This window comes from Lutra lutra, chromosome 6 (assembly GCF_902655055.1).
Source record: "Lutra lutra chromosome 6, mLutLut1.2, whole genome shotgun sequence".
Classification (NCBI taxonomy): domain Eukaryota; kingdom Metazoa; phylum Chordata; class Mammalia; order Carnivora; family Mustelidae; genus Lutra; species Lutra lutra.
Window position 1 is genome coordinate 3,405,403 of NC_062283.1, and position 24,341 is coordinate 3,429,743.

General features: G+C 47.6%; 1 protein-coding gene across 5 annotated transcripts in view; it reads left to right on the forward strand.

The window, feature by feature from the left end:
* Positions 1-6,118: 6,118 nt before the first annotated feature.
* CARMIL1 (capping protein regulator and myosin 1 linker 1) overlaps positions 6,119-24,341 on the forward strand; it is a 315,620-nt gene continuing 297,397 nt past the window's right edge. For 3 of the 5 annotated variants that reach the window (XM_047732884.1, XM_047732885.1, XM_047732890.1), the window contains exons 1-2: positions 6,119-6,607; positions 11,392-11,489. In XM_047732884.1, the coding sequence (XP_047588840.1) occupies positions 6,568-6,607; positions 11,392-11,489 (138 nt within the window). In that variant the 5' untranslated portion in view covers positions 6,119-6,567. The remainder of the gene's footprint in view (positions 6,608-11,391; positions 11,490-24,341) is intronic. The other 2 variants (XM_047732886.1, XM_047732887.1) reach the window with 2 other exon arrangements.

Sequence of the window (24,341 nt, forward strand, 5' to 3'; positions counted from 1 at the left end):
GAATGCAGTCATGTGTGTACCGAGGACCTAAGGCTTCAGCCAAAAACCAGTGAGGATCCGAGATCTGCCAACACTCTGTGAACCCCAGGGAAGCCTTCAGAGGACCTTCAACTGCCCCTGACAGCTGGACCTCAAGCTGATGAGAGACTCTGAGCCAGAATTACCCAGCTAAGCTGCTCCTGGGAGATCCACACAATCTTTGACAGAAATGTTTGGGTTTCCAGGTCTCCGGGTGGTTTGTTACACAGCAATAGGTAACTCACACGGTCTCTCCTGCAGCTCTTCTTTTTCCGGTGGCTTCTAATTCTTCAGAGTTCAAGTTCTTGCCTCCTCGTAGTCCATACTTTCTTTGTTAGAGCTCACTCACTTCCTGAGACGGATTTGCTCTTTGATAACCGCTGTCATCTAATCAGATAAGCTAGATTTTTCTATGGAATTCTATGACTTCAGATACCATATGTTGATGAATCTTGAGTCTACATGCCTTCTCCTGAACTTCAGACTTCCCCATCTAGCCACCCAACGTCCATCTTGCCTTGGATGTTCCATGGGCACCTCACACTCTTCAGAGCAGACCTGAACCCCTCATCTTGATTCACCACATATACTCTCCTCACTGCTGCTTTTCCAGCCAGCGACATCCACCTCCTGCCCACTCACCAACCATAGAACTCCCTTCTTCCCTCCATCCATTGCTCTCCCATCCGACCAGCCCTCTGCCTTTACCTCAGCTCAGGCTACCGTTGTTTTTTGTTTTTTGTTTTTTGTTTTTTGTTTTTAAGATTTTATTTATTTATTTGACAGAGAGAAATCACAAGTAAGCAGAGAGGCAGGCAGAGAGAGAGGAGGAAGCAGGCTCCCCGCTGAGCAGAAAGCCCGATGTGGGGCTCGAACCCAGGACCTGGGATCATAACCTGAGCCGAAGGCAGCGGCTTAACCCAGTGAGCCACCCAGGTGCCCCTACTGTTGTTTTTGTTACCCCGCCCCGCTTTATTGCAACAGCCTCCTACCTTCTGTCTCTGCTTCTAACAGTCTTGCCTACCTTCCCGTCTTTTCTATTATTCCAAGCAGGTAATCCTTCTAAACAAGAGAATTGGATTGTGGCACTACCTTACTTAAAATCTCTTAAAAACTCCCCCTTTGCTCTTTGGATAAATCCAAATTCATTTGGCAGTTCCTAAGGTCTTGCAGGACCTTCTAGTTCCCGCACCCCCATCTCCAGTGATTAAAACTCACTTAATTTATTTCAATTTCTCCATGTTTTATCTTGTTTTCTGGCCTGTACACATTTTCACTCCCACCTTCCCACCTCCCCACTCTCCATTTCCCATCTCAGCATTTGGAGCAATTCTCTTTCTCTCTCTCTCTCCACTGCTCCCTCTGGGTTCCATGGAACATCCATGTAATTCACCCAAGCATCCTCTGGCAAGTAGTAAGTGCTCAACTCACATTTGTTGAGTGAGCTTGTAAAGGCGTCTCTCCTCCGGGTAGCTCTCTCTCTGCCTTCACTTCTATGAATTTCTCTGGCACTTAACCAAACTCATCCCTCCGCACCTAATGAAAACGTTTTGCACTGGCTTTTTTTATTTTCTAGAAGTGTTCAATTTGGTGAGATTTAACGAATTAATACCTGCCACATGGCCGGCACCGGACTAACTGCAGGGCGATCGAAGATCCCCTTAATCTTCCTCGTAGAGAGGGAGCACCCTGTGGACGGGTGGGGACCAAGCCCTGGCCATCTGCAAACTTCCCAGGGGGCACAGCCCAAGAGCCTGGTGAAGGAGCATAGTAAAATGCTTGGCTTTTTTAGCTTCAACCTTTGACTCTTACAAGCTCTGTGACTTTGAGTAAGCCAACCCACAAATCTGAACTTATTTCCTCATTGTGATAAAGACCTAGACTCACCTAGTCTAACCAGTCAGCCGGTGTCAGTTGTCAAAGCCACCATTGACCCCAGAGCAGATATTTCAGTTGTGTTGGGTGTGGGTTGTGAGAAGCACGATGTTAATTGCTCCACCAGTTATAAAATGAGGTCTGATGTCATCAACATAAAAAGGAGCAAAAGTGCTTCTTTGAATCAAGGCAGTCTGATGTCTATGAAAGTGTTCAGGTGTTCTGAAGACAGAGAACCGTTGTGGAACTGTGAGCTCTGATGATGGCAGAAACTCAAGTGGAGCTTCCGAGTTAATAGCTGAGCTGACTTTTTCCTTCTTGCTCAGCCTTATCTGTGAAGGATTTGCTCTGATTGTTATCGACAATTTCAAACACAGGTAAAAGTGAGAACCATGAGCTCCCATGTACCCATTGTCCAGACTCAACAAAAATCAATATGAGAGCATTCTTGTTTCATCTTTATTCCAAGGCGGTTCCCCACATCAGAGCATTTGCACATACTTTAAAGGAATATTACTTAATAGCCGTTTACTTCGCACTGTCTTCTAATCAAAGATACAATAATTTTTCCTGGAGGTGTGTGCAAGCTTAGTCTGCATTGTATATTTTTCCAGAAAGGTTTATATTAACCCAGTTGAGACACACACATCTCCTTGAGAAGGCCCCTAGCCAATGGTAGTTGCTCAGGGTGGGAAATGGAAATTTTGTTGGTTCCTATATATCTGAATATCTGCCAGTATTATTTTATTTATTTAAAAAATTCTATTTATTTATTTGAGATAGAGTGTGAGAGAGAGCACAAGCAGGGGCAGGAGCAGAGGGAGAGGGAGAAGCAGACTCCTCATTGAGCAGGGACCCCAATGAGGGACTCGATCCCAGGACTCTGGGATTATGACCTGGGCCAAAGGCAAACGCTTAACCTGCTGAACCACCCAGGCACCCGTATCTTCTGCTTTTAAAACCCGTTCTCCACATAGTATGCAAAATCAGAAACTGACTTGGGTAATAAACTTATGCGTTTATTTGTTTTTTGATAGCTTGCTGATTTCTTTTTTTTTTCTTTCCATGGGTTTAATTATTATATGATATGGATCCAACAACAGTGTGTTAGATCATTATAGGCATTAGTATTTTGGGCAGATTTTTAAATTCAGAGTGTACTTTCTCACCAGAATGCACTAACTACAAAGTATACTATAAGGATATGAACATGTGCCTATGAACTAAAAATGAAAGTCTATGTTTAATTTTCTAAAATAGTTTTGTTATTCTGTATCTATTACATTTTGCAACTGTGTTCAGGTGCAGCAGGGATGCTCTGAAAAACCAGTTTACTCTTTCTAATAGATTTCCGTTTTTAGTGCTAGTTGTAACACCCAAACGCGGCTATATATAAATATTTACTTAGATGTAGCTACTGTTCATCTTACTTATAGTAACAATCAGTTTGATATGGTGTTGGGTTTTTTTTTTTTAAGATTTTATTTATTTATTTGAGAGGGAGAGAATGAGGGAGCGAGAGAGGCACGAGAGGGGTAAGGTCAGAGGGAGACGCAGACTCCCCACCAAGCAGGGAGCCCAATGCGGGACTCCAGGGTCATGACCTGAGCTAAAGGCAGTTGCTTAACCAACTGAGTCACCCAGGAGCCCTCGTGTGGTGGTTTTGAATCAAGACAGTATAAGGAGGGACGCCTGAGTGGCTCAGTCAGTTAGGCATCTGCCTTTGGCTCAGATCATGATCCCAGGGTTCTGGGATTGAGTCCTGCATCAGCCTCCTTGCTCAGCAGGGAGCCTGCTTCTCCCTCTGCCTGCCACTCTGCCTGCTTGTGCTCTCTCTCTCTAATAAATACAATCTTTAAAAGAAAAAATAGAAATCAGGAGTTTGTGAATATCTAAGAAAAAAATTAGGAAAAAAGGGATCGGGGGAAGGGTTAGCCCTGTGATGGGTATTAAGGAGGGCACAGATTGCATGGAGCACTGGGTATTATACACAAACAAGGAATCATAGAACGCTACATCAAAAACCAATGATGGACTGTATGGTGACCAACACAACATTAAAAAAAAAAACCTATTAAAAAACAAACAAAACGGTATGACCTTAAAATCCTAGAAGTTAAAGGGCAGTTTCACGGAGGAAAAGTTTGCAGCATGGGAGGGGTGAGTGGATTTCAGTCAATAAGCATGCATTTCAGAATTCGAAATGCATTCTCTAAGCTGGCACCAGGACTGCGTTGGGCAGGAGGACATTTGCTACCGGCTGGGTTACGCAGCTTTATAAACTGTGCTCCTTGGAGTTCTCTGCTTGCTATTCTGAAAGATATTTGAGTTTTGCACCCAAGATGATCTCCAAAACCAACCAGTCCTTTTTAGGTATCAAGATGGGAGATTCATTTGAATCCATGCCTTCAGAGATGCGGGAGCCAATCAGGAAAAACATGGATTCTTTTATTAAAATCCCAGCTTCCTCTACACGATGCCAAGCAGCACTGAATTACGGGACTGCCATACAGCCTTTCCTTTATTCTTTCCATCACCCTGGGCCATGGGGAAAAAAATATATATCTTTTGTCCTTATTTTCACAAGTTACCACATGGTTTGGAACCTGCAGGGCTATTTCTGAAACTCCATTGGTGCGTGCCAGAAAAATCCCCTTTAACACACACAGTTGAATGGAACATAGTTTTGAGATGTTAATTTCCATTTATTGCATAAAAAAGCTATTTAACACACAAAGGAAATGTCTAACTTAGAGCAAGCTCCAATTTTTGAGGCAAACATCAGGGAGCCTGAGGCCACATGCTTTAAAACCAATCCGTTAGCAAATGTTTACTGAACACCTATTTTGCACAAGTTTCTGTTGAGGTTTAAAAGTCTGAGATAAAGTCCTGTCCTCAAATTGCCCACAGCCTAGTTGGTTGGACCGACAACCCCAAACCCAGGAACCAATGCAGTAAAACCAGTCAAATACACAAGCAGTGAAAGAACGCACAGTATGGTGTGGGCTTACAGAGTATTTCAAGCAATATACTCTGCTGGTTTTGAATACGGGGATCACAGTGCCCTGAGATCCCCTGAAAATCTTCACACATTGGGCTCGATTGAAAACACAGGCAAAAATCAAATAGCATTCACGGGGTGGGGAAAGCAGTCTCAGAGAGTCAGTTTGTAGGAGTGGGGGTGGGAGAGGTTAGAAACGTAGCAAGGACCCCACTGGGACACGCCCCGCGGAGAGGCTGAAGAAGACTCTTGCGGATCCAAGGTGGGCAGCAGTGATTAGAAGTAGGGGATCCCCCTCCCCCCCCCCCCCCGTTTCGTCCTTTAAAAAAAGAATCTGATTCGACAGAGCCCTTCCCAGCGGCCAGGAGAGAAAGCAGCAACTGAGGCGCTCCCAAGTGTTCCTGGCCGCTAAGTTGTCTCTCTGGGGGTGGGGGGTGGGGTCTGGGAAAGTCGAGGGAGCCGGGCCAGGTTGGACCAGAGCTACCAGCGGCCCTACTCCGGCTTCTGGGAATGCGGCTCAGCGAGCTGACTGCGCTCCCGGGGTTAAAGGAGATGCCGCCACGAGTGAAAGGCTTTTCCCAAAGCGCTCTCGCAATTCCAAGGTCTGGAGATTGCCAACACCGGCTGCGCGCAGAAAAAAGTGCCTTCTCCCCGTATGGTTAGTGTCTCCAGGTCTCGTCTAGCTCCTGCTCACCGGAAATAGAAAATTAATCACGCCGATTAAAAGACAGCACGTCCCGGGGAGGGCTGAGAAGGGAAAGTGCGGAGAAGGGTCCCAGACAGAACGAGCTTCCGCGCTGACGGGCCTGCGGAATCTGCGGGCATCTGCAGTCTCCCATCCTCGCGCTCCCTCCGGCCGCCGGGAGGTGGGGACGCGGCCCCGGGAAGCCCGGGCGCACCCGGCTCGCCGCCGTCGCAGCCAGCAGATGGCTCCCGGGCTCGCGCTCCCTCGCTCCCTCACCCCCTCTCCAGACGCAGGGCCGGGGCGGCGGCGGAGGGAGGCTGCGAGGAGGGGCGCCCGCCTGCCCGCCGCCGCCGCAGCCCCCCTCCCCGGGTGCGCCCCGCGGGGCGCGGGAGGCCGGCCGGGGACCCATGCGGAGGCCGGCTCTCGCGAGGTGAGGAGGAGCGCAGGAGGCGGCGGAGGAGGAGACGCAGGAGGAGCAGGAGGAGGAGACGCAGGAGGAGTGGAGGAGGAGGACGCGGAGGAGGGCCCGAGCTGCACCCGCCCAACCTCAGCCCGGCAGGGGCGCGAGGAAACCCTCGCCCCGCCGCGCCGCTCTCCCCGCCCTCTGCGCTCGCCTTCCGCCTTCACCTAGGGCCGTAGGTGCGGCGCGGCGCGGGGCGGCGGGAGGTGGCCGCGGCCGGAGCAGCGCCGCCGGGAGCCCGGAGCCCGAGCCGCCGCCGCCGGAATCCCCGGGTCTCCGCGCCGCCGCCGGGAACTGAGCCGAGGCGACATGTAGCAGCGGCCGCAGCCGACCCACCTCCTATTTGCAACTCTTTTTTTTTTTTTTGGAGGGGCGGGGGGCGAGGCAAAATTGTATCTCCGCCCTCGCTTTCTTGCCTCCTCCCGAGCGCAAGCCGCATCTGCCTCTAAAAACTGAGGGGCTCGGGGGCGGGCGGGGGACCGTAAATCAGAGTTGGACCGGCACTGCCCCCGCGCCTGGAGGGCCACCATGACCGAGGAGAGCTCCGAGGTTCCCAGGGAGCTGACAGGTAAGAGTGGCGCGGCCGCGGGCTCGCAGCCTGCCCCGGCGCACCCCTCCCCGCCGCCCCCCTGCCCTCCTCCGCCTTCCCGCAGGTCCCGCGAAGTCGCGGCGCCCCTCAGGTCGCCGCGGTGCTGGGCGGGGCGCCGGGAACTTTGCTCGAGTCTCGCCGCCCGGAAAGCCCAGTTCGGGGAGGGCGGCCGTGGGGGGCAGTGGGGGCCCGGGAGTCCCGGGCTCTTCCCCAGCCGCGACCGGGGTGGGGGCGGTCGCGGTGGGCGGAAGAGGGGGGCGGGCTGCCTCGGACTTGGGAGCTCTGGCGGCAAGGAGCACCCTTTGCAGAGACCAGCCCCCTGCCCCAAACTCGGGGAAGTCCGGGAAAGGCCCGCGCAGGGCCGGGGGGAGGGGGAGGCGAGCGCACAGTGGGTCGTCTCCGGCACCTGCCGGGCACTCCCACCACCCTCGGGCGAGGTGCTCCTCCCACACGCAGACTCAGGGGAGGGGGCGCTAGTCGCGAGTGCGGACTGAGTGGGGCGAGGCGTGGCTTCGCCCAGCCCGCCGGGAGCGAAAGGGTTACCGAAGTGACGCACGCTCCGGCCGGCAAACTGAGGGTTAATGGTATGAGTTATTTTAATAATAATTAACCTACCGATTCTCCCCATCCCGAATCTCGGGGAACCTGTGTGCAGTACCCTATGCAAGGTGACCCGTTGTTTGAGCCCCTTGAGGTTTTTTTGCTTTTTGTTTGTTTTGGTGTGTGTTGGGGGGCAGGGGGGTTTTATGTCTTGGGGTTTAACTTAATTGCGCGTTGGGTTAAAATGGCAGAGTTAAAATGAGGTGGGGAGGAGCGTTCTGAAAACCCAGCGTTTAAGCGTGTGTGTATGTATAGCACATTGTATTTTAACAAGGTGTGTGTGTCTGCGCGCGCGTTTTGAGCCCTAGGGACCTGTATTCCTTCCTCTCCCATCCTTGGCACACTGCGCAGAAAGGTGCTGTTTAATCCGGGCTGACAGCGAGAGGAAGTTCTGCCTGCCCATTCATCTGCTCTTGAGAAATTTGCCCCTCGGTTTCTGTGTGCTCTTCCATTAGTGACCTAACTGAGCAGGTGACACTTGATGTGAAGAAGCTGTTGCTAGGTTTCTATGAAAGCTTCAGCTTTTGTGAAGTTAAAAAAAAAAACAAACAAACAACAACAAAAAAAACACCACCAACAACAACACACCAAAAACCCAATCCTAACTTTTCACCCAAATTTAGGATATGAAGTTACCAGTCCCTTCCCCCACTCTGGCCTCTTCTCTCTCCCCAACCCTGTGGAGTAGGCTCCTGAGATAAAGCATCAGCTGCCTTTGCTGGAGTGAGTGGCCCATCCGGTTCTGGGAGGCTGAGATCTTCCCAGCACTCTACCCGGAAGAGGAAACCAATGCCCAGAGTCTGCAGATCCCTGTGGAGGTCCTGAGAAGGTCTGAGGGGGAGGGCTGGCCTCCCTGGCCAGGGGATAAGGATAGCCAAAGAGATGGGCAGATTTTTAACTTAGGTGACCTTGAGCTTGGTAATGAAAAGTTTAGGTACTTACTCAGCCTAAAGAGAGAGGGAAGGGCTGGGAATAAAATACCTGGTTTATGTGAATGGTTCTCAAAATAAATCCTTTGGTATGTTTGAGAATTTGATTTCATCCTTCTCTAGGAATTTGCGTGTTTATTGAGTCTTGCGCAGTTCATATCCTTCAACGAGGTGACGCATGCTTTTGTGACATGCCTGGTCTGATTTTTCTGGGCCTTTAAATGGTCTAATTAGTCTGGGACCAGGGAAATTCCTGCACCTGCTCTTCTCTCATTTCAGGTGTTAATAGAGTTACACTTAGATCAGTTCAAAATGGCAACCGTGGGAAAACCTCGGTGTATTCCCTTAAGCTAATCGCCGAAGACAGTAAGAAAATGCAATTTGTATCTCTCTGATAATAAAAGAAATACAGGCTTTTTTTTTTAAGATTTTATTTATTTATTTGACAGAGATCACAAGTAGGCAGAGAGGCAGGCAGAGAGAGAGGAGGAAGCAGGTTCCCCGCTGAACAGAGAGCCGAATGCAGGGCTCGATCCCAGGACCCTGGGATCATCACCTGAGCCGAAGGCAGAGGCTTTAACCCACTGAGCCACCCAGGCACCCCGAAATACAGGATTTTTATTAAAAAGTTTAAATGCTAAGAAGAAGGAAAAGACTGTCAGCTGTGTTACCACTCCAAGATAGCTACTTTTTTTTTTAAGATTTTATTTATTTTTTTGACAGAGATCACAGGTAGGCAGAGAGGCAGGCAGAGAGAGAGGAGGAAGCAGGCTCCCTGCTGAGCAGAGAGCCTGATGCGGGACCCTGGGATCATGACCTGAGCCGAAGGCAGAAGCTTTAACCCACTGAGCCACCCAGGCGCCCCCAAGATAGCTACTTTTAACCTTTTGGTGTATAACTTTCCCGTCCCTTTCCATGTGGGTATGTTCTCCCCCCCCCCCCCAAATTTATTTATTCTAGAGAAAGAGAAAGAGCACAAGGGGGAGAGGCAGAAGGAGAGGGGGAAAGAATACCGAGCAGACTCCACACCCACTGTGGATCCTGACATGGGCTGGTCCCCGCCACCCAAGATCACAACCCCACCAGAGCCAAAACCCGGAGTAGGGGCGTTCAGCTGACTGCACCATCCAGGCGCCCCGCTGAAGTCTGTTTCTGATGTGACTTTCCCACATGTCTTTTTAGGGGAGGGAGGAGTAGCCTTTATCTGTTTTGAGCTCTTGATAGAGAACTCCTAGCGCAGTGAGGTCCCCCCCATCCCCTTTTCTCCCCAAAGTCCCACCTGGTTGCTGGTTCTGACATGCCCTCCCCGCCCCCAAGCTGCACTTTTTCCCGTTTCCATTCTCTTCTCCATGTGGGCGAAGAGCTTCCTTCCTCACTCTTCTCTACCTCAGCAGCTCTAAACTTTTGTGGTGGGTTTGATTATCCCTTCATAAACGTTTTTATGTACTTAAATACATACATACTTCATTTAGCATGGATAATTTAAAACAGAAACTGGAATACATTGCAAATAGAAGTAAAAATTCTATTTTCTTTCCGCAGCTCAGTGGACGGCATTGCACACTATACTTTGGACTTTGGACTAGTGGTCTGTGTCCCACTCCTTTAAGATTCTGCTCAGGGGTCCCCTCCTCCCTGAAACTTTCAGGAATTTCCTTGTCCATGATCTCATGCTAGTGTGTGCGGATTTGCCTAGAGCTATTTGTCCAAGTTGTCTAGATTGTAAGCACCTGTGGGAGGCAGGGGCTGTCTGTGTCCCTGGGCCTGGTTGAACACTTGGCAAACAGGAGCTCTTCCTGTGTCCGTGTATTTCTTGAATATGTGAATAAGCCAAGATGATTATAATATAGAATACAGAGCTTTGGGAGTATAGAGGAGGTTGCTATATATATATATATTTTTTTTTTTTTTTGAAGATTTTATTTATTTGACAGAGCAAGAGTAGGAAAGAGAGGGAGCACAAGCAGGGGGAACGGCAGGCAGAGAGAAGAGGAGAGCATCCCAGGACCCTGGGATCACAACCCGAGCCAAAGGCAGACATTTAACCCACCAAGCCACCCAGGCACCCGAGGTCGCTATATTTTGTAGTAGAACGTAACCAGGAGACTAGTGAAAGGGCATCCCAGGAAAGAGAACAGTACACACCGAATCCTGGGGGTGTACAAGCTGGAGATGATAGGGATGATTGGATTGTTAAGTGTGTGGGCTGAGAAGTTAAACTGAAAAAAATATGGAAGACCTTGAGTGGTCTGCTACAGGGTTGGGCTTTATCCAAAAATGACAGCAACTCAAAGAGCGAGAGCGATGTGATCAGACCTGTGGTTTTTTGGAGGGTCCCTTTGGTGAGGGAGGGGACAGAGAGCTGATAGGTGGGACATCATGAACTTGTCTTAAGAGATTCTGAGTCCTTGAATGCCGGGTCAAGCCCGGGGGTTGGGAGCTGTTTAGGAGGTGGTTCTAGGAGAGTGGGTGACTGGCTTCCTGTCTGCTAGAAAACAAAATTTCCAGCTTCATTAGTGGCCACAGGAGTGGGAGGAGAATGAGTCTGATTTGAGACCTGTTCCATTTGGAGCACTCAGTGCGGTCGTTCCTGCCACCATCCAGATTTTGAAGTCTCCCCTGCTTCGCTCTTGATTCCTGCTTTGACCACTCTTTGGGGGTGTCGTGCTGTGATGCTTCCAGAAGACAGATGGCCAGGATCACCCTTCCCGGGCTAGATTGTCCAGTCTGGTTCTGGTTCTTTGCCATATTCCCCAACTGTGATGTCAGGCACCTAGAAATGGTACTGTTTCTTGGCCACTGTGATGGGCACAGAAGCTCCTGGGGGCCAGAGGTAACCAGCCAAGGGAGGTTACGAATTCTATGGTGCTTGTGGTCTGCATGCAGCACAACACTCCGTGGTACCGTCTGACGTGGCTTATGTTTTTTCTCGTATGTGCGTCTGTTTGCCCAGCGGGATTACGTCATGCCTTGCGTGAACTGGTATCGTGTCACAGGCTTTTATATTTGCCTCTGCATCTGAGAGCACAAGACAACACGCGTAGTAGGTGTTCATTGACTATGTGACTGATAATGGTCAGGCTTGTTAAAACAAGCTAAAAAAAAAAAAAAAAAAAAAAAGACAAGCCACAATGATTAAAAACAACCCAGAATACTCCTTCACATGTTCTCCCCCTCCAGTGCTTTTTTTTCTTATTAATAAAGGAATATAATGAACCTCTTCCCTTCTTTCAGAAAGCATAAAGGATGTTATTGGCAGAAAGATAAAAATTGCAGTGACGAAGAAAGTAAAGTTGGAAGTCAAGGGAGACAAAGTTGAAAACAAAGTGCTGGTAAGTATTCTCATTTCTTAAAATGTTTGGAAGTAAAAGTGTTTTTCCTCTTCATTGTTTTGATTGCTTCATTTCCATGCAACTCAAGTGCTGTGTTTCGTATTTTGCTGGAAAGTTCCAAGGACCGTTTTGTCCTGGATTAACTGGAATGTCTGCCCACTGAAAGGTAACAGTAGGATATTTACATTTTCAAGATTGAAGTTATGTCTTAAAATTGTCCCAGTCATCCACACTGAGGTCCTCTCCTACAGCCGGTTTTCAGAGTATTCAATTTTGATATGAAATGGACTTTATAGTTACCCTTGCTGTGGCTGACTGTATGATTTCATTTGTGAGGACTTAGGGAGAAGGTTAAAGAATTCATCTCGTGTTGGTTTAACTGTGTAACTAAATGTTCTCAGATGTTACATCTGAGTCCACCTCTAGGGGAAAAAGATACCTGTTGTTTCACGGGGACATTTGGTGTTTTAAAGGGAAATGCCTGGTGCAGGCAGTATCTGCGAGTGTTGACATCGGACTTGGGGTCCTCCCAGCATGTGGGGGAGCTGCCGGGGGCCCAGGAGTTGGACCATGTTGGGCACAGAGTTGGGGAGGCCATTTTAGTGACTGGACTGTAGCTTTAGAGAGGCGAAGAGCCCTTTGTGGTGTTTTATTGGCTTCTCGGTTGAGGTTGTGGCAAACCTAGATATAGTCTTGGAGGAATACATGCTGTTTATGTTTTCAAGTTGGAAAGAATATTCTGTTTATCTTTTTATCAGTGGAAATTTTCAAGCATATGCAGAAGTAGAGATTAGCGTACTGAACCCCGTGTCTGTTCATCTAGCTTCAACAGGTTTTCATGTTTCACTGATATTGTTGGTCTCCCCCCCCCCCGCCCCCCCCCCCCCCCCCGGGTATTTTAAAACAACTTCCGAGCACCTGTCATTGAAAGAGAATCTTTTGAGTTTTCTGTTTCTTCAGTTGAATTTGCTGCAGAATCGCAAGTATCTTTCTGATAACATCTGTCTTGAGAATCTTTTAGAATATCTGTCTGCCTTCCCCCGTAGATGGAAGGATTATGCTGTTGGTGGCCAGCGTCTCTTTCTCTGTGGTCTGTGTGTCCAAGGCAGAATGGCAGAGGACTTGAAGTGGGGAAACTTGACGGAGGGGCTTTGGCCCGGCAACAGAGTGTGTTCATGTAGCCTGCCTTGTTAGGGTGACCAAGAGCAGAAGCAATGGGGGACATCATTCTGATTTATTTTGCTTTACTAAAGAGTGAATTTCCTTAGCATATATGTTACTTAATGTTATAGGATAGTGGTATCTTGGGGAGGTGGCAGTGGAGAGAGAAGACATTTTGTTTCTGCTGTTTAAAGCCAGTCTTTACATGGATGGATCCACTTTTATCCAACTCAGTTGTCATTGTCAAGCAGCGTTTGCTATAACGGTCTGACCTGGTGCGTGGTATTATTTGGTATGGACCCTCTTCATCGTGCTAGGAATGAGTCCATATTATAAGTGAAATCTATAATGTGAAAATAACAAAGACAAATTTAAATGTCCAGTGTAACAAAATTAGCACCATTTATAAATACTTACGATTAGTACTTAATGTTAAGGACTGCCCTGTATGCCCCCATCCTCCCAACGCCCCACACATCTCAACATAAGCTGGAGTTAAGGTTGTCCCCAAATTATCCACATCTTTGCATGTAAGCATTTATTTCCCCAAATCTGGAACCTAAGTGGTTTCTGATCGTTTTGGCATAAACTTGTTTTTGGCTGTTCCTTATATGCATGGACAGGAATTATTAATTAAAATACTCCGAGTCTGACAATCTTTTTTCTTTTTTTTTTTTGTAAAGATTTTATTTATTTATTTGGCAGACAGATCACAAGTAGGCAAAGAGGCAGGCAGAGAGAGAGAGAGGAGAAGCAGGCTCCCCTCTGAGCAGAGTTCAATGTGGGGCTCAATCCCAGGACCCTGGGATCATGACCTGAGCGGAAGGCTGAGGCTTTAACCCACTGAGCCACCCAGGTGCCCCAGAGTCTGACAATCTTAATAGAAATATTCAGGTCGGAGCAAGGTGGTCAGTGACAAACTGACCTTCACGTTGTGATTTTGGAGTTTCTGGATCGAGAGAAATTGTTACTGAAATGAAAACACTGGGGTAATCTCTTTATAATGTTCACTTCTGACTTTCTTTGGCTGTCAGTCCACTAAATCGGTCATAAGTGAATTGGCTGAGTACCTTCAGTGCATCTTGTTGGAATTTTACTTCCTTTCCCACAGTGCCTATTCTTACTGTCCTTCCTTCTCCTAAGGCTGGGAGTGTGTGTTTTTTGTCCTTCCGTTCCTTCTTTTTACAGTTGGAGACTTGATACGATTTGTAGCTTATCTTTTGTGGAGGGTTTATCTTCATCTTCCTCTTTCTCATGGTCATAATAGCTAATAGTTATTGGACATTGACCGAGGGCTAGGCTCTCTGCTCAGCACTTAATTAGCTTAACACTTAATTAGTTCAGTCCCCGCAGCGACTCTGTGTACATCTCTGCTCAGATTGTGACAGGCCAGATACGCTGCTTCAGGTCATTTACTAGTTAATGACAGAGCTGGAATTTGAACCCAGATCTGCCTCACTCAGAGCATATCGGTTTCACCATTATTTTTTTTTAAAAGATTTTATTTACTTATTTGAGAGAGAGAGAGAGCGAGAGCTCAAGAGTTGGGGGAGGGGCTGAGGGAGAGGGAGAAGCAGACTCCCCGCTGAGCAGAGAGCCTGACACTGGGCTCCATCCCAGGACCCTGGGACCATGACCTGAGCCGGAGGCAGACGCTTAACGACTGAGCCGCCCAGATGTCCCTGCTTCATCATTATTCTCAAAATAAAGAAAATGTCCTTTGGCTTGTTGTTCACTCTTTCATTCAATGATCAGGAAGATTTGGGCCTTGCGAGGATCAGGAATCCTTGTGTTTATTTGGTGGATTGATGGACTTATACACAATTTCCAGCCTGACCTAGCACGTCCTGGGCGCCATGCCGAGTGCAGGTATGAGACTTCACGTATCCAGAGCCCGCAGTCTCGCTGGGGAGGGAGACATGTCAGGGGGCCGTGCTCTCAGCCGGGCTGTGAGCAGGACGACTGGGGGGCTGTCATCACAGCATGTCCCAGACTCAGACTCAGGCTGGCACATCAGGGAAGAGTCCTAGAAGGAAGGGAACCCTAAGCTGACACCGGGAGGCTGAGTGGGAGTTGCCAAGGGGAGAGAGTAGAGACGCATTGTGGACCAAGGGAACAGAACAAGCCTGGAAGCTGGGCTGGGTTTCCGTGTTAGAGAAGCAGAAGCCACTACAGAAGCAGGACTGGAGCAGGTGCCTCGTGGAGAGACCAGGCACAGCGGGGATGCCTTTCCTTGCCATTGGGGTATTAGGTGCGACAGGGACTGGTTCAAGGGGTCTCACCACCTGTTTCTGATAACCTTGACGTGAACTTTATCCTTTGGTGTCCAGGGACACAGCAGGGCTCAGAGGTGAGGGAGCTGGGCCCTGCAGTCACAGTGCAGCCCAGCTGCTTTATAACACTGCGAAGCTTCCGTTCCTTTCTCTAATGGGACAGGTGTGCAACAGGAGCTGTTTGTTCCCGGCTGCCTTGAAGATTAACAAGGCTACATTTTAACACTCTTGGTGCAGGGCCCAGCACAAGATAAACAGCCAGCAAATGATAAAACAAGAGGAACCCAGAGACCCTGCCTCGTTTCCTCAGTGGCACCGAAAATGCCGCTCCTGATGCCCGAGCATCTCCTACCTTTATCGAGTGGTTGGGCCTAGTTTACCGTAAGGCCAAGGGGAATATTTATAGCTCCGTCTCCTTTTCAGCAGGATAGAGTGCAACTGATCAGATCTGAAATTCTGCAGGTAGGGCTCTGGTCCCATGGGATCAGGAATGCTAGGATGTGCGGGGGACAGAGAGGTCTGTGGTCACATACGTTTGGCAATCAGGGTGGTAGAGATAAACGAGTGTCTTTACCACCTGGCTTTTCGGAGCTGTTACTGCATCTATGGGCATGGGTGATTCCTAAGCATGAGCTGGAGTGTGCTGTCTTTCTCGATCTTATTTGGTCAGAGACCCTAATGACTATAGGTTAGGAAACCAGGGGGGAACAGACCTGAGCTGGAGCCTCTGGGGACAATTAAAGGGAAGATAGAGGAGGTTGGAACAGGCTGTCCATCCTTAGGATGGCTCTCCTAGGGTATGGTCCCCAGGCACTGGACTTCTTATCTAAGTGGCAGGCAGGTTCACAGAAGATAATGTCGTCTGTTTCTGTAATACCCTCTCTCTTGTCCGTAGCGCATGTCATCGGGAAGTGATGCTGTCTTTGACTCTTACTCCATTTTCTCATTTGCTCGTTGAATCTTTAGCCAATTTTTGTAGTAAAAATACAATATTATAAATATTTTATAAAATATTTTTTATTTTATAAAATATAAAATAATTTTATTTTATTTTTAAAATTTTTTCATTATTTTTATTTTTATTTTTATTATTTATTTATATTATATATAATAATATATATAATATATATTATTTAATAATAATATTTATTATTATTATTTATTATTATTTTATTATTTTTTATTTTTAATTTATATTTATAAAAATATAAAAAATATTTTTATTTATTTATTGAAAGATTTTGTTTATTTATATGAGAGAGAGTGAATGAGAGTGAGTACAAGCTGGGGGAGCATCAGAGAGAGAGGGAGAAGTAGACTCCCCACTGAGCAGAGAGCCCGATGCGGGGCTGGATCCCAGGACCCTGAGATCATGACCTGAGCTAAAGGCAGATGCTTAACTGACTGAGCCACCCAGTGGCCCGGTATCTGGACTTTTAGTATATGTGCTGCCGAAGCAAGCACGATACCTGGACTTTTAAAACTGTTTTAATTAGTGCATTTTTTAAATCAAGCTTTTCAGTTTGGGATCATTGTATAGATTTACACGTGGTTGTAAAAAGTCACACGGATAAAGTACCCTTTATCCAGCTTCTCCTGTCTTGCAAAATCAGCGTGTGATACCACGTTCAGGATTCTGCCGTTGATGCTGTACGATGCTGAACATTCCCACAATCGCAAGGATTCCTCCTCCCGCCTCTCTGGGCCACACCCATGTACCCCCTTCTCGGACCCCTGGGGGCTGCTAATGTGTTCTTCATTTTTAGAATTTTATTCCTTCAAAAAATGTTATGTAAATGTAATCACGCAGTATATATATGCCTTTTTTTTTTTTCCCCACTTGAGATAATTTCCTAGACATTCCTCCTGGGTGTTACGTGTAGCTATCATGTACCCCAGACCCTTACTGGGGATGATTCCATGGTCTGGATGTCTACTCACCTGTTGATGGACCTGTGGGTGGTTTTCTGTTTTGGGGTTATCTGGGGTTATTAGGAATAGAACTGAGATTGGTACAAAGTTACAGACTTGGGTGTGAACAGGCGTTTTCATTTCTCCCTGATGAATGGCGAGGAGTGCAATTGTGGGTCTGTATTAGAATTGCCTGTTTAATTTTAGAAGAAGCTGTCAGCTGTTTTCCAGAGTGACTCTACCACGGGTAGTCCTACCAGTGACATGTGAATAATCCCGTCTCTCCAAGTCTTTGACAGCATTTGGTATTGCCTGGACATTCTCATTTCTTTTTCTCTTTCTCTTTTCTTTTTCCTTTCCTTTTGAGGATAATTGAAAGACAGATTCTGTCAGGAGGAAACAGGATCGCTGGTACCTGCTCCCACCCACGCTTCTGGTGTTGCTGGCCTGGGGGGAAGGAATGTGGTCTCCTCTCTCCTGGTGGTGGTTCTGAAGCATGTGGAAAGGTCACCCCTGGTCTCAGCTTCATTTTTTTTCTGTTCTGTTTTGGAATTCGGGTTCTATCATCTTTGCCAGCCCCTGGTTCTTCCACACCCTTCGTCAAGTGGGCCAGCAGGAGGAAAGCAGGACTGCCTTTCTTCCTAGACTGAGGAGGCGGGAGAAACGGCATCACCAGTCTCTTGGAAACAATTCATCCATTGTTCATTTATTTCCTTTTTGCAGAGTTTCTCCAGAATCTCTTTAATGCATTTTTAAAAAATTTGACTATGGATTTGTAACTTTTGAGTCTCTTAATTAGGTTTGGTTAGAATTACTGTCAACTAATATTAAAAATGTTAAAAGGTATAAGGATGTTAGTTTCGGGGATGCATATCCCTAAAATATTTTGGTGGCGGTGCTGTCTTCCATTAACTCAAAATATAAACTCTACAACCACCTGTTTATTTTAAAAAGACATTCAAAGGGGGACTATCTCTCACCTAAAAGTTTTGCAGGTATCTGGTCCACTTAGTTGTGAAGGATTTTAAATCTCAGATATTCTCGGATCTGGAAAGCATTGTGCTTTGAGACAAGGCCACATTTATATTACGTGGCTGGTCTGTCTAACATTTTCCTGATTTCCTGGCCCCTTGTGTCTGACTCGGACCAGCAGTACGGCCCGTGGCACTGTTGCTTCTCAGACACATAGCCGTCCCGGAATTGGTGTTCTGCGGCTCCGTTCAGGCAACACCTGCCTTGGTCAGTGGTGTCCAGGCTTTTTTTTTTTTAACCACTATTACCTTTATAAAGCACATTAATTTTCCAGGGATCCCATAAAGTAGACCTACTTTAGGACTCTGTTTTGCACATTTATAGTTGAATCCGAAATAGGATAAACCCAATCAGCGACCACAGCGAGGCTGTTCTGATGAGCGTGAACTAGAACTACAAGGAGAGACTGGACTTTTTTTTTTGGTTGCACAGTATAGAGAGACTCCCTGTTCACCAGTGAAGTGGTACAAATATCACAGCTTTTAAAATAGCTGCTTCTGCAGTCTCGGGATGTTCTCCAAGTCGAGATGGCAGGAACAGCTTTCTTCTGAGTCCTGTACGAACGTACTTTGTGCTGACAGCACAGCGTACCTCTAATATGTTAAACTGGGTGCAGCACGTCAGACCGCGCACATGTGTTTCCAGTAATTACGGTAGATGGGGGGGGACAAAGTTCATGTCTGATGTCTGGGTGTGGCGGGGGCCTTTGCAGAACATTGGGAAGATCATTGTCCCAGGTCTTTGGCTCACTTGTCTTTGTGGGAGGCTTTTGTGTGCCCGTTGTTGGGTAATTAGAACAGTTCCCTTTGTGGTACCATTAGGAGTCTCAACTTTTAAGGATCACTTACAATTCAGTGCTTAGGTAATTTTCAGAGCACCTGGGTGAAGTTACCCGACTCGAGAAAAGTGAGCTTCAGAAAACAGCAACAACACTGACCCGATCTTTAGGAGGGAGGTAGCAGAGAGCACCTGTTGTTGCCAAGGGGCCTGGCAAAAGTCCTGGGAAATTCAAAATAAGTCCACATTGAAGTGTTCCAGACTTTACCCGACCCAGGGCTGGAGCCGGCACCCACTGATCTATGGGTAGGACGCTGGAGGCCGGCTCTGGCTCCGGGCGTCTGTTTCCAGAAGGCAGCTCCGGCCATCGTGCACCTGTTACCCGAGATGCGTTTACGTCCTACTCTGTCATCTGCAGCTGCCCCTGTTTCTGCTGTAGTTAGGACAGGAGAGTCCGATGACCTTGGGCACAAGCCCTCCAACATTTATCAGCCTTGGTGTAACTTTTCATTGTTCTTAAAAAGATACTCTTTCCAGCCTCTGGGATTTGGCCACCCTGGGAGGAGAGTGTTCAGGCCCGCCCTGGAGAGGCGTGGGAGGTAGAGCGGTGAGTGAGCGGTGTGAAAGGGGCATGGTGGAAACCGACCAGCCGGGAGGTCTACAGAAAGTACGAATGAATAGGAAGAACTCTTTTTTTCAGAGTTACAGAGAAAACAAAGACTTTAGTGAAGGGTTACTGTCAACTGTTGCGTTTCATTGGAAACACTGTTAATATCTACTGTTAAAGTAGATTGAAAAATGCAACTTTATCAAGTCCGTTGAAGGTTACATGATTCTGCCTCTCCACCTCTGTTGCCCTCCCCTTTCTCGAATGTGTGTTCTCTTTTGAAAGAATTTGGTTTGGTGTATGTAGGGCGTGTTGTCTAAATCTTGGTAACCATGCCCTATTTCTCTCTCTCTCTAAATAGATCACTTCCCCCAACTCTTTGAGAAGAGAGTTAAAGGTGTGGAAAGAAGGATGCTTGGGGTGGGATGTGTGTGTATGTAACTAAAACAGTCTGTTCGCTTTCACCCACTGGGTCTTTCCCATATACTTGTGTTTTGAGAGAGAGTTTTTCTGTTTTGAAGACATTGTGCCTTGGTGAGCGCTGGCCTGCAGTGTCTCGGTCTCTTTGGCTGTGGTGGGCACTCCGTGGGTCCTCCTAGAGGTAGAAGCAGGGGTGCACACGTGTCCTGAACTGGGCTTAGAGCATTTCCAGCCTGTGGCAAGAAGTGGAGATGAGTGTGCTTAGTCCCCGCTAAGGAGGCACATGTATCTGTTTCTGCTGGGCCTTGGGGGTCTCAGAAGCCATATATGGGTATCATCTGGGGTTAGTGCCCGTGTCCTCTGCATGGCCCCTGGCATGGAGGGGCTTGATCTCAGCTGACTCCAGGGAAGTTGGTTCAGATTCTGCCATCCTCCTCAATTGTCACCCAGACGGTCTTGGGACTGGAGGGCTCTCAGTGGCCATCTAACCATGCACCCTAGCCTACAAGAAGTTTCTTGAGTAACATCCCTGGGTGTCCACATTTTGCTTAACTATTTCCAGGGATGGGAAAAACAAGAGCCTCAGAAAGCCTTTGGCAGTCTGGGCTGGCATCTGCTTCTCAGGGACTTGTCCGCATTCATTCTAGCTTAGTCTTCTGGAATGTCACAGAACTCGTGCCTTTCTACCAGTGCCAGTCAGGCATTTGAAGACGGTTGCCATGTTTTCCCCTGGTCTCTCGGTCCTCCGGCTGAATGCACGTCCTTCCCGCAGCCTTACTGAGCCTTAACTGACGAGGATGTTGCTTTCAGAGTTTGTGCCGTTCTCATCCCCTTGCTTTCCAATCAGCCTCCTTTGTCAGTGAGCCTTTTACGTTGTAGATGTTTGGGGGATCGCAAGTATTTGGTAAACACCGTGGAACTGAATTAAACAGAATTTCTCAGAGATGTCAGTGGGCTCCTGTGGATTGCATCTCTTGAAGGGGGATGGGATCGTGTCATCACAGAATTGTCCCTCTAGACCCCGTAGGAAACACCAATGTATTGAGCTCTGCCAAGTGCAGAATATCAGCTACATGTTGCTCGGGCACGGAAAACATTTCCTTCTTCTTCTTCTTTTTTTTTTTTTTTTAAATTTTGGAAGTATCTGTGCTATTTGCATTACTACAAATTTATATAGCAAAGCAAAACTGAAATATCACCTAGGTGATCAATTCAGAAGCCACCATTGGAAGAAATACCAGTATTTTTTATATATTTTTCTACACACATGTACGTATAAATATATAACATTTTTAAGGTGGAATTATGAATACTGTTTGGTACTCTACTTTAAAAATGTGGTATTTAAGGTCAAAGCTTTCTGTGACAATAATGTGTATATATTGTATATGTGTTGGTATTGTATATAAGGTATATATTGACTAATATGCATCTATGTTTTGGACTCCCCCATGGCACTTCATTAGTTGCTATGATTTAACACTTATTGGGAGATATTTAGGTGGCTTCCGATATTTTGCCCTATAAAGGAGTACCTCCGCTTGTTTATCTCTCTTGGATGAATTCCTGGAAGTGGAGTTGCCGCCTGAGGGGCTTTCTAAAGGATACATTTTTCACCTGATTGTTATTCAGGAAGTCTCAATGGAGAATAATTACCCGACTGCATCAGTTTTATTGTCTTAAAAAAAAAATCTGTTTCGCAGACTGGCTCATTCTCTTTGTTCAATTTCTTGTATGTCTTTGGCCGGCGCTCCTGAGACCAACTTTTTTTTTTTTTTTTTTTTGGCAGTCGAGGTCCTTTCTAGTGTGCTTGTGGGACGTGTGGGCTTTCCTCCTGTGGCATACCTGCAGGCCTAGAGTGGTTCTGGTGTCTTCTGGTCTGCAAATGGACTGCCAGAGTCACACCCTTTTTTTTTCCCTCTTTTTTTAAAGCTTTTCAAAAAATTTTTAAATTAAAATTAAATTTCAAAAATTTAAAAATTTTTTAATTTTTTTATTTAAAAATCTGTTACATTAGCTTCTGATGTACAACATGGCTTGCTGTGACAATTCTGTGTGCCCCACTCTGCTCACTGGGCTAAGTGTGCTTGTCAGCAAGGGTCCCAGCTGTGGACTGTCGCCGTCCTGGGATCCATGTTGTCTTTCCTCAAGGGCAAGACTGTATCGTAGGCTTTCGATCTCTGCTCTTTGCTCCTCTCGTGGGGCTTTCTTCCCCTGGGTCCTCGAACACTCTTCATCAATGGTCGTGGAGCACATTTGCAGGTGACAAGGTCCAGGCCACTTTCACGAGACCAAGCATCCTTGAGGACACTCCCGAGCTATGAGCGTGGACAGCTACTCTTGTGTCTTAAAGAAGAGTTTAGTATCCTCTTGGAAGGAGACCCTACTTTGCCTTCCAGACAGTTGTGAAGACAGTTTACCTCTTCTGCTCGTAGCTAACACTGTCTCTTCAGTCGCGTGGCCTGTCTCTGTCCCTGGCCCTTCTGTTCCCATGTACTGTCCCTACTTCTTCACCCTCTGCCTATCCTCCCACTCTGGGGGTGGGAGGGGGCATGTCCAGGCAAGGACCTGAGAACACTCCTCCAGGAGCAGCTTCTCAGAGAGCCCCTTCTTCCTCGCTGAGTGTCCCCCCCAGCTTCCCGTGGTTTAGCCTGTGTCTCTCTCCTTCCAGAGCTGTTGGTGTGGCCCGCTTCACTCATAGTTCTGCGAGATTCCTCAGGGACCTGTGATTATTCTTCAGAGAGCAAGCCCATGAGACTCCTTCCTTCTTCAGGGCTATGTTCTTAATCCCTTTGTGGAACAGACCAGGGAAGGTGAGCCCCAGATGGGGGGCAGTAACTGTGAGGTCACTTGCTCCAAAGGCCTTCTCGGTGCTGAGAGATGCCCGAACTATCTGTCCCACAAGGGCCTAGCAGTAGCCTCACAAAATGTGGGTGCAGTCTGGGCTGCTTGGTTCCCAATGGGCATTTTTGGTTTCTTGGCCCCATCTGTCCTATGTTGGTTGTCACTAAACTCAAGAAAGATGTCCTTCCGGGCGCCTGGGTGGCTCAGTGGGTTAAGCCGCTGCCTTTGGCTCAGGTCATGATCTCAGGGTCCTGGGATCGAGTCCCACATCGGGCTCTCTGCTCAGCAAGAAGCCTGCTTCCCTCTCTCTCTCTCTGCCTGCCTCTCCGTCTACTTGTGATCTCTCTCTGTCAAATAAATAAATAAAATCTTTAAAAAAAAAAAAAAAAAGAAAGATGTCCTTCCCTCATAGGAAGAGGAAGGAGCCCTGGCCTGGAGAGAACCTTCCCCTTTCCCCCCACTGCCTGTGCTGGCTTGCCCCCTCGATCTGGGATGGCTCTGTTTAGCACCTGGGACCGCCAGCAAGGGGGAGGGGTTTCTTTTCTTTGCCCACATCCTCAGGGTAGCAGAAGGGTTGCAGTTGGGGGAGACTTTCTGTGCAGCTCTGCTCATTGCCTCCCAGGCTGATGGCCATCGAAGCTCTCCTGCACTGGAGGACCGCAAGACTTGGCTGCTGGTATAGACTTGTCTGCTGAGGTTCCCTGGGCATCCTCCTTCTCAGGGCTTCTGGCCCCCAAAATGAACTATGAGCTTCTGAGACCTGTTTTCCTGTCAGCAGTTGGCCTCTCTAGAAGAGACTTCCCAAGTCTCCGTAGCCCCGGCCCTCTCTTTGGGTATGCTCCTCCGATGGGTGGTCCTCGGTTCCCCTCGTTTTTCCAACAGGGCCTGGATGCCAGAGGTTGGGCTGGCCTTTCCTGTCCAGGGTGGCTTGTTCCCAGACCAGCTGGAGCAGAGCAGAGACCATCAGCACCTTGTCACGTGGTGTTTGTCAAGCATTGTTCTTGCTGTCGAGGTTTAACAAAAGTGACATCTGTCTTCATATCTGATGTCTGCAGGTTATCCGCAGTGCTGAATGAGTGTGTGGTGTCCGTGGGGTGTGTGTGCAGGAAGACTTTACACTTGGTTCCTCTCTGTCTGGCTCCGCATTCCCTGGGAAGAGTCAGCTTCTCTCTCAATCAGAGCAGGGCTCCACTTTTAATGTTCTGGAGAGGGGATGCCTGGGGGGCTCAGTCATTAAAACATCACCTTTGGCTCATGTCATGATCTTGGGGTCCTGGGATTGAGTCCTGGATCGGGCTCCCTGCTCAGTCTCCTCAACTCCCCCTGCTTGTGTTCCATCTCTTGCTCTCTCTCTCTCTCTCTCTCTTTCTCTCTCAAATAAATAAATAAAACCCTTAAAAAAATTAAAATATTGTTCTGGAGAGTGATGCTTGTGGTGTGGTGTAGTTAACCTTAAATCCAGGGATGGCTTTTGTTTTGTTTTGTTTTTTTAATGTCTTCACGGACTTTTTATGCTTTCCATTCTTGTAGTAGCTGTTATTGGATTAGTCTGCCTGGGTTTGCGTCCTGAAATGGCTCCGTGTTATTCTCTAACCGTAGGCCAAGTATTTACTTCTCCTTGCCTCGCTCTTCTCGTCTACACAATGGGTGTAATGATAGAACCTTCTTCATAAATTTGATTTGAAAATTAATGAGCGATTACAGATAAAATATTTTGAACAGTGCCTGGCCTACAGGAAGTCATGGGTGAATCTCGGGGCACGTTGCTGTGGGGGGTGGGTGCGCAGTGATGGTGCTCAGTGCTCAGATTGCAAGAATTTGACTGTA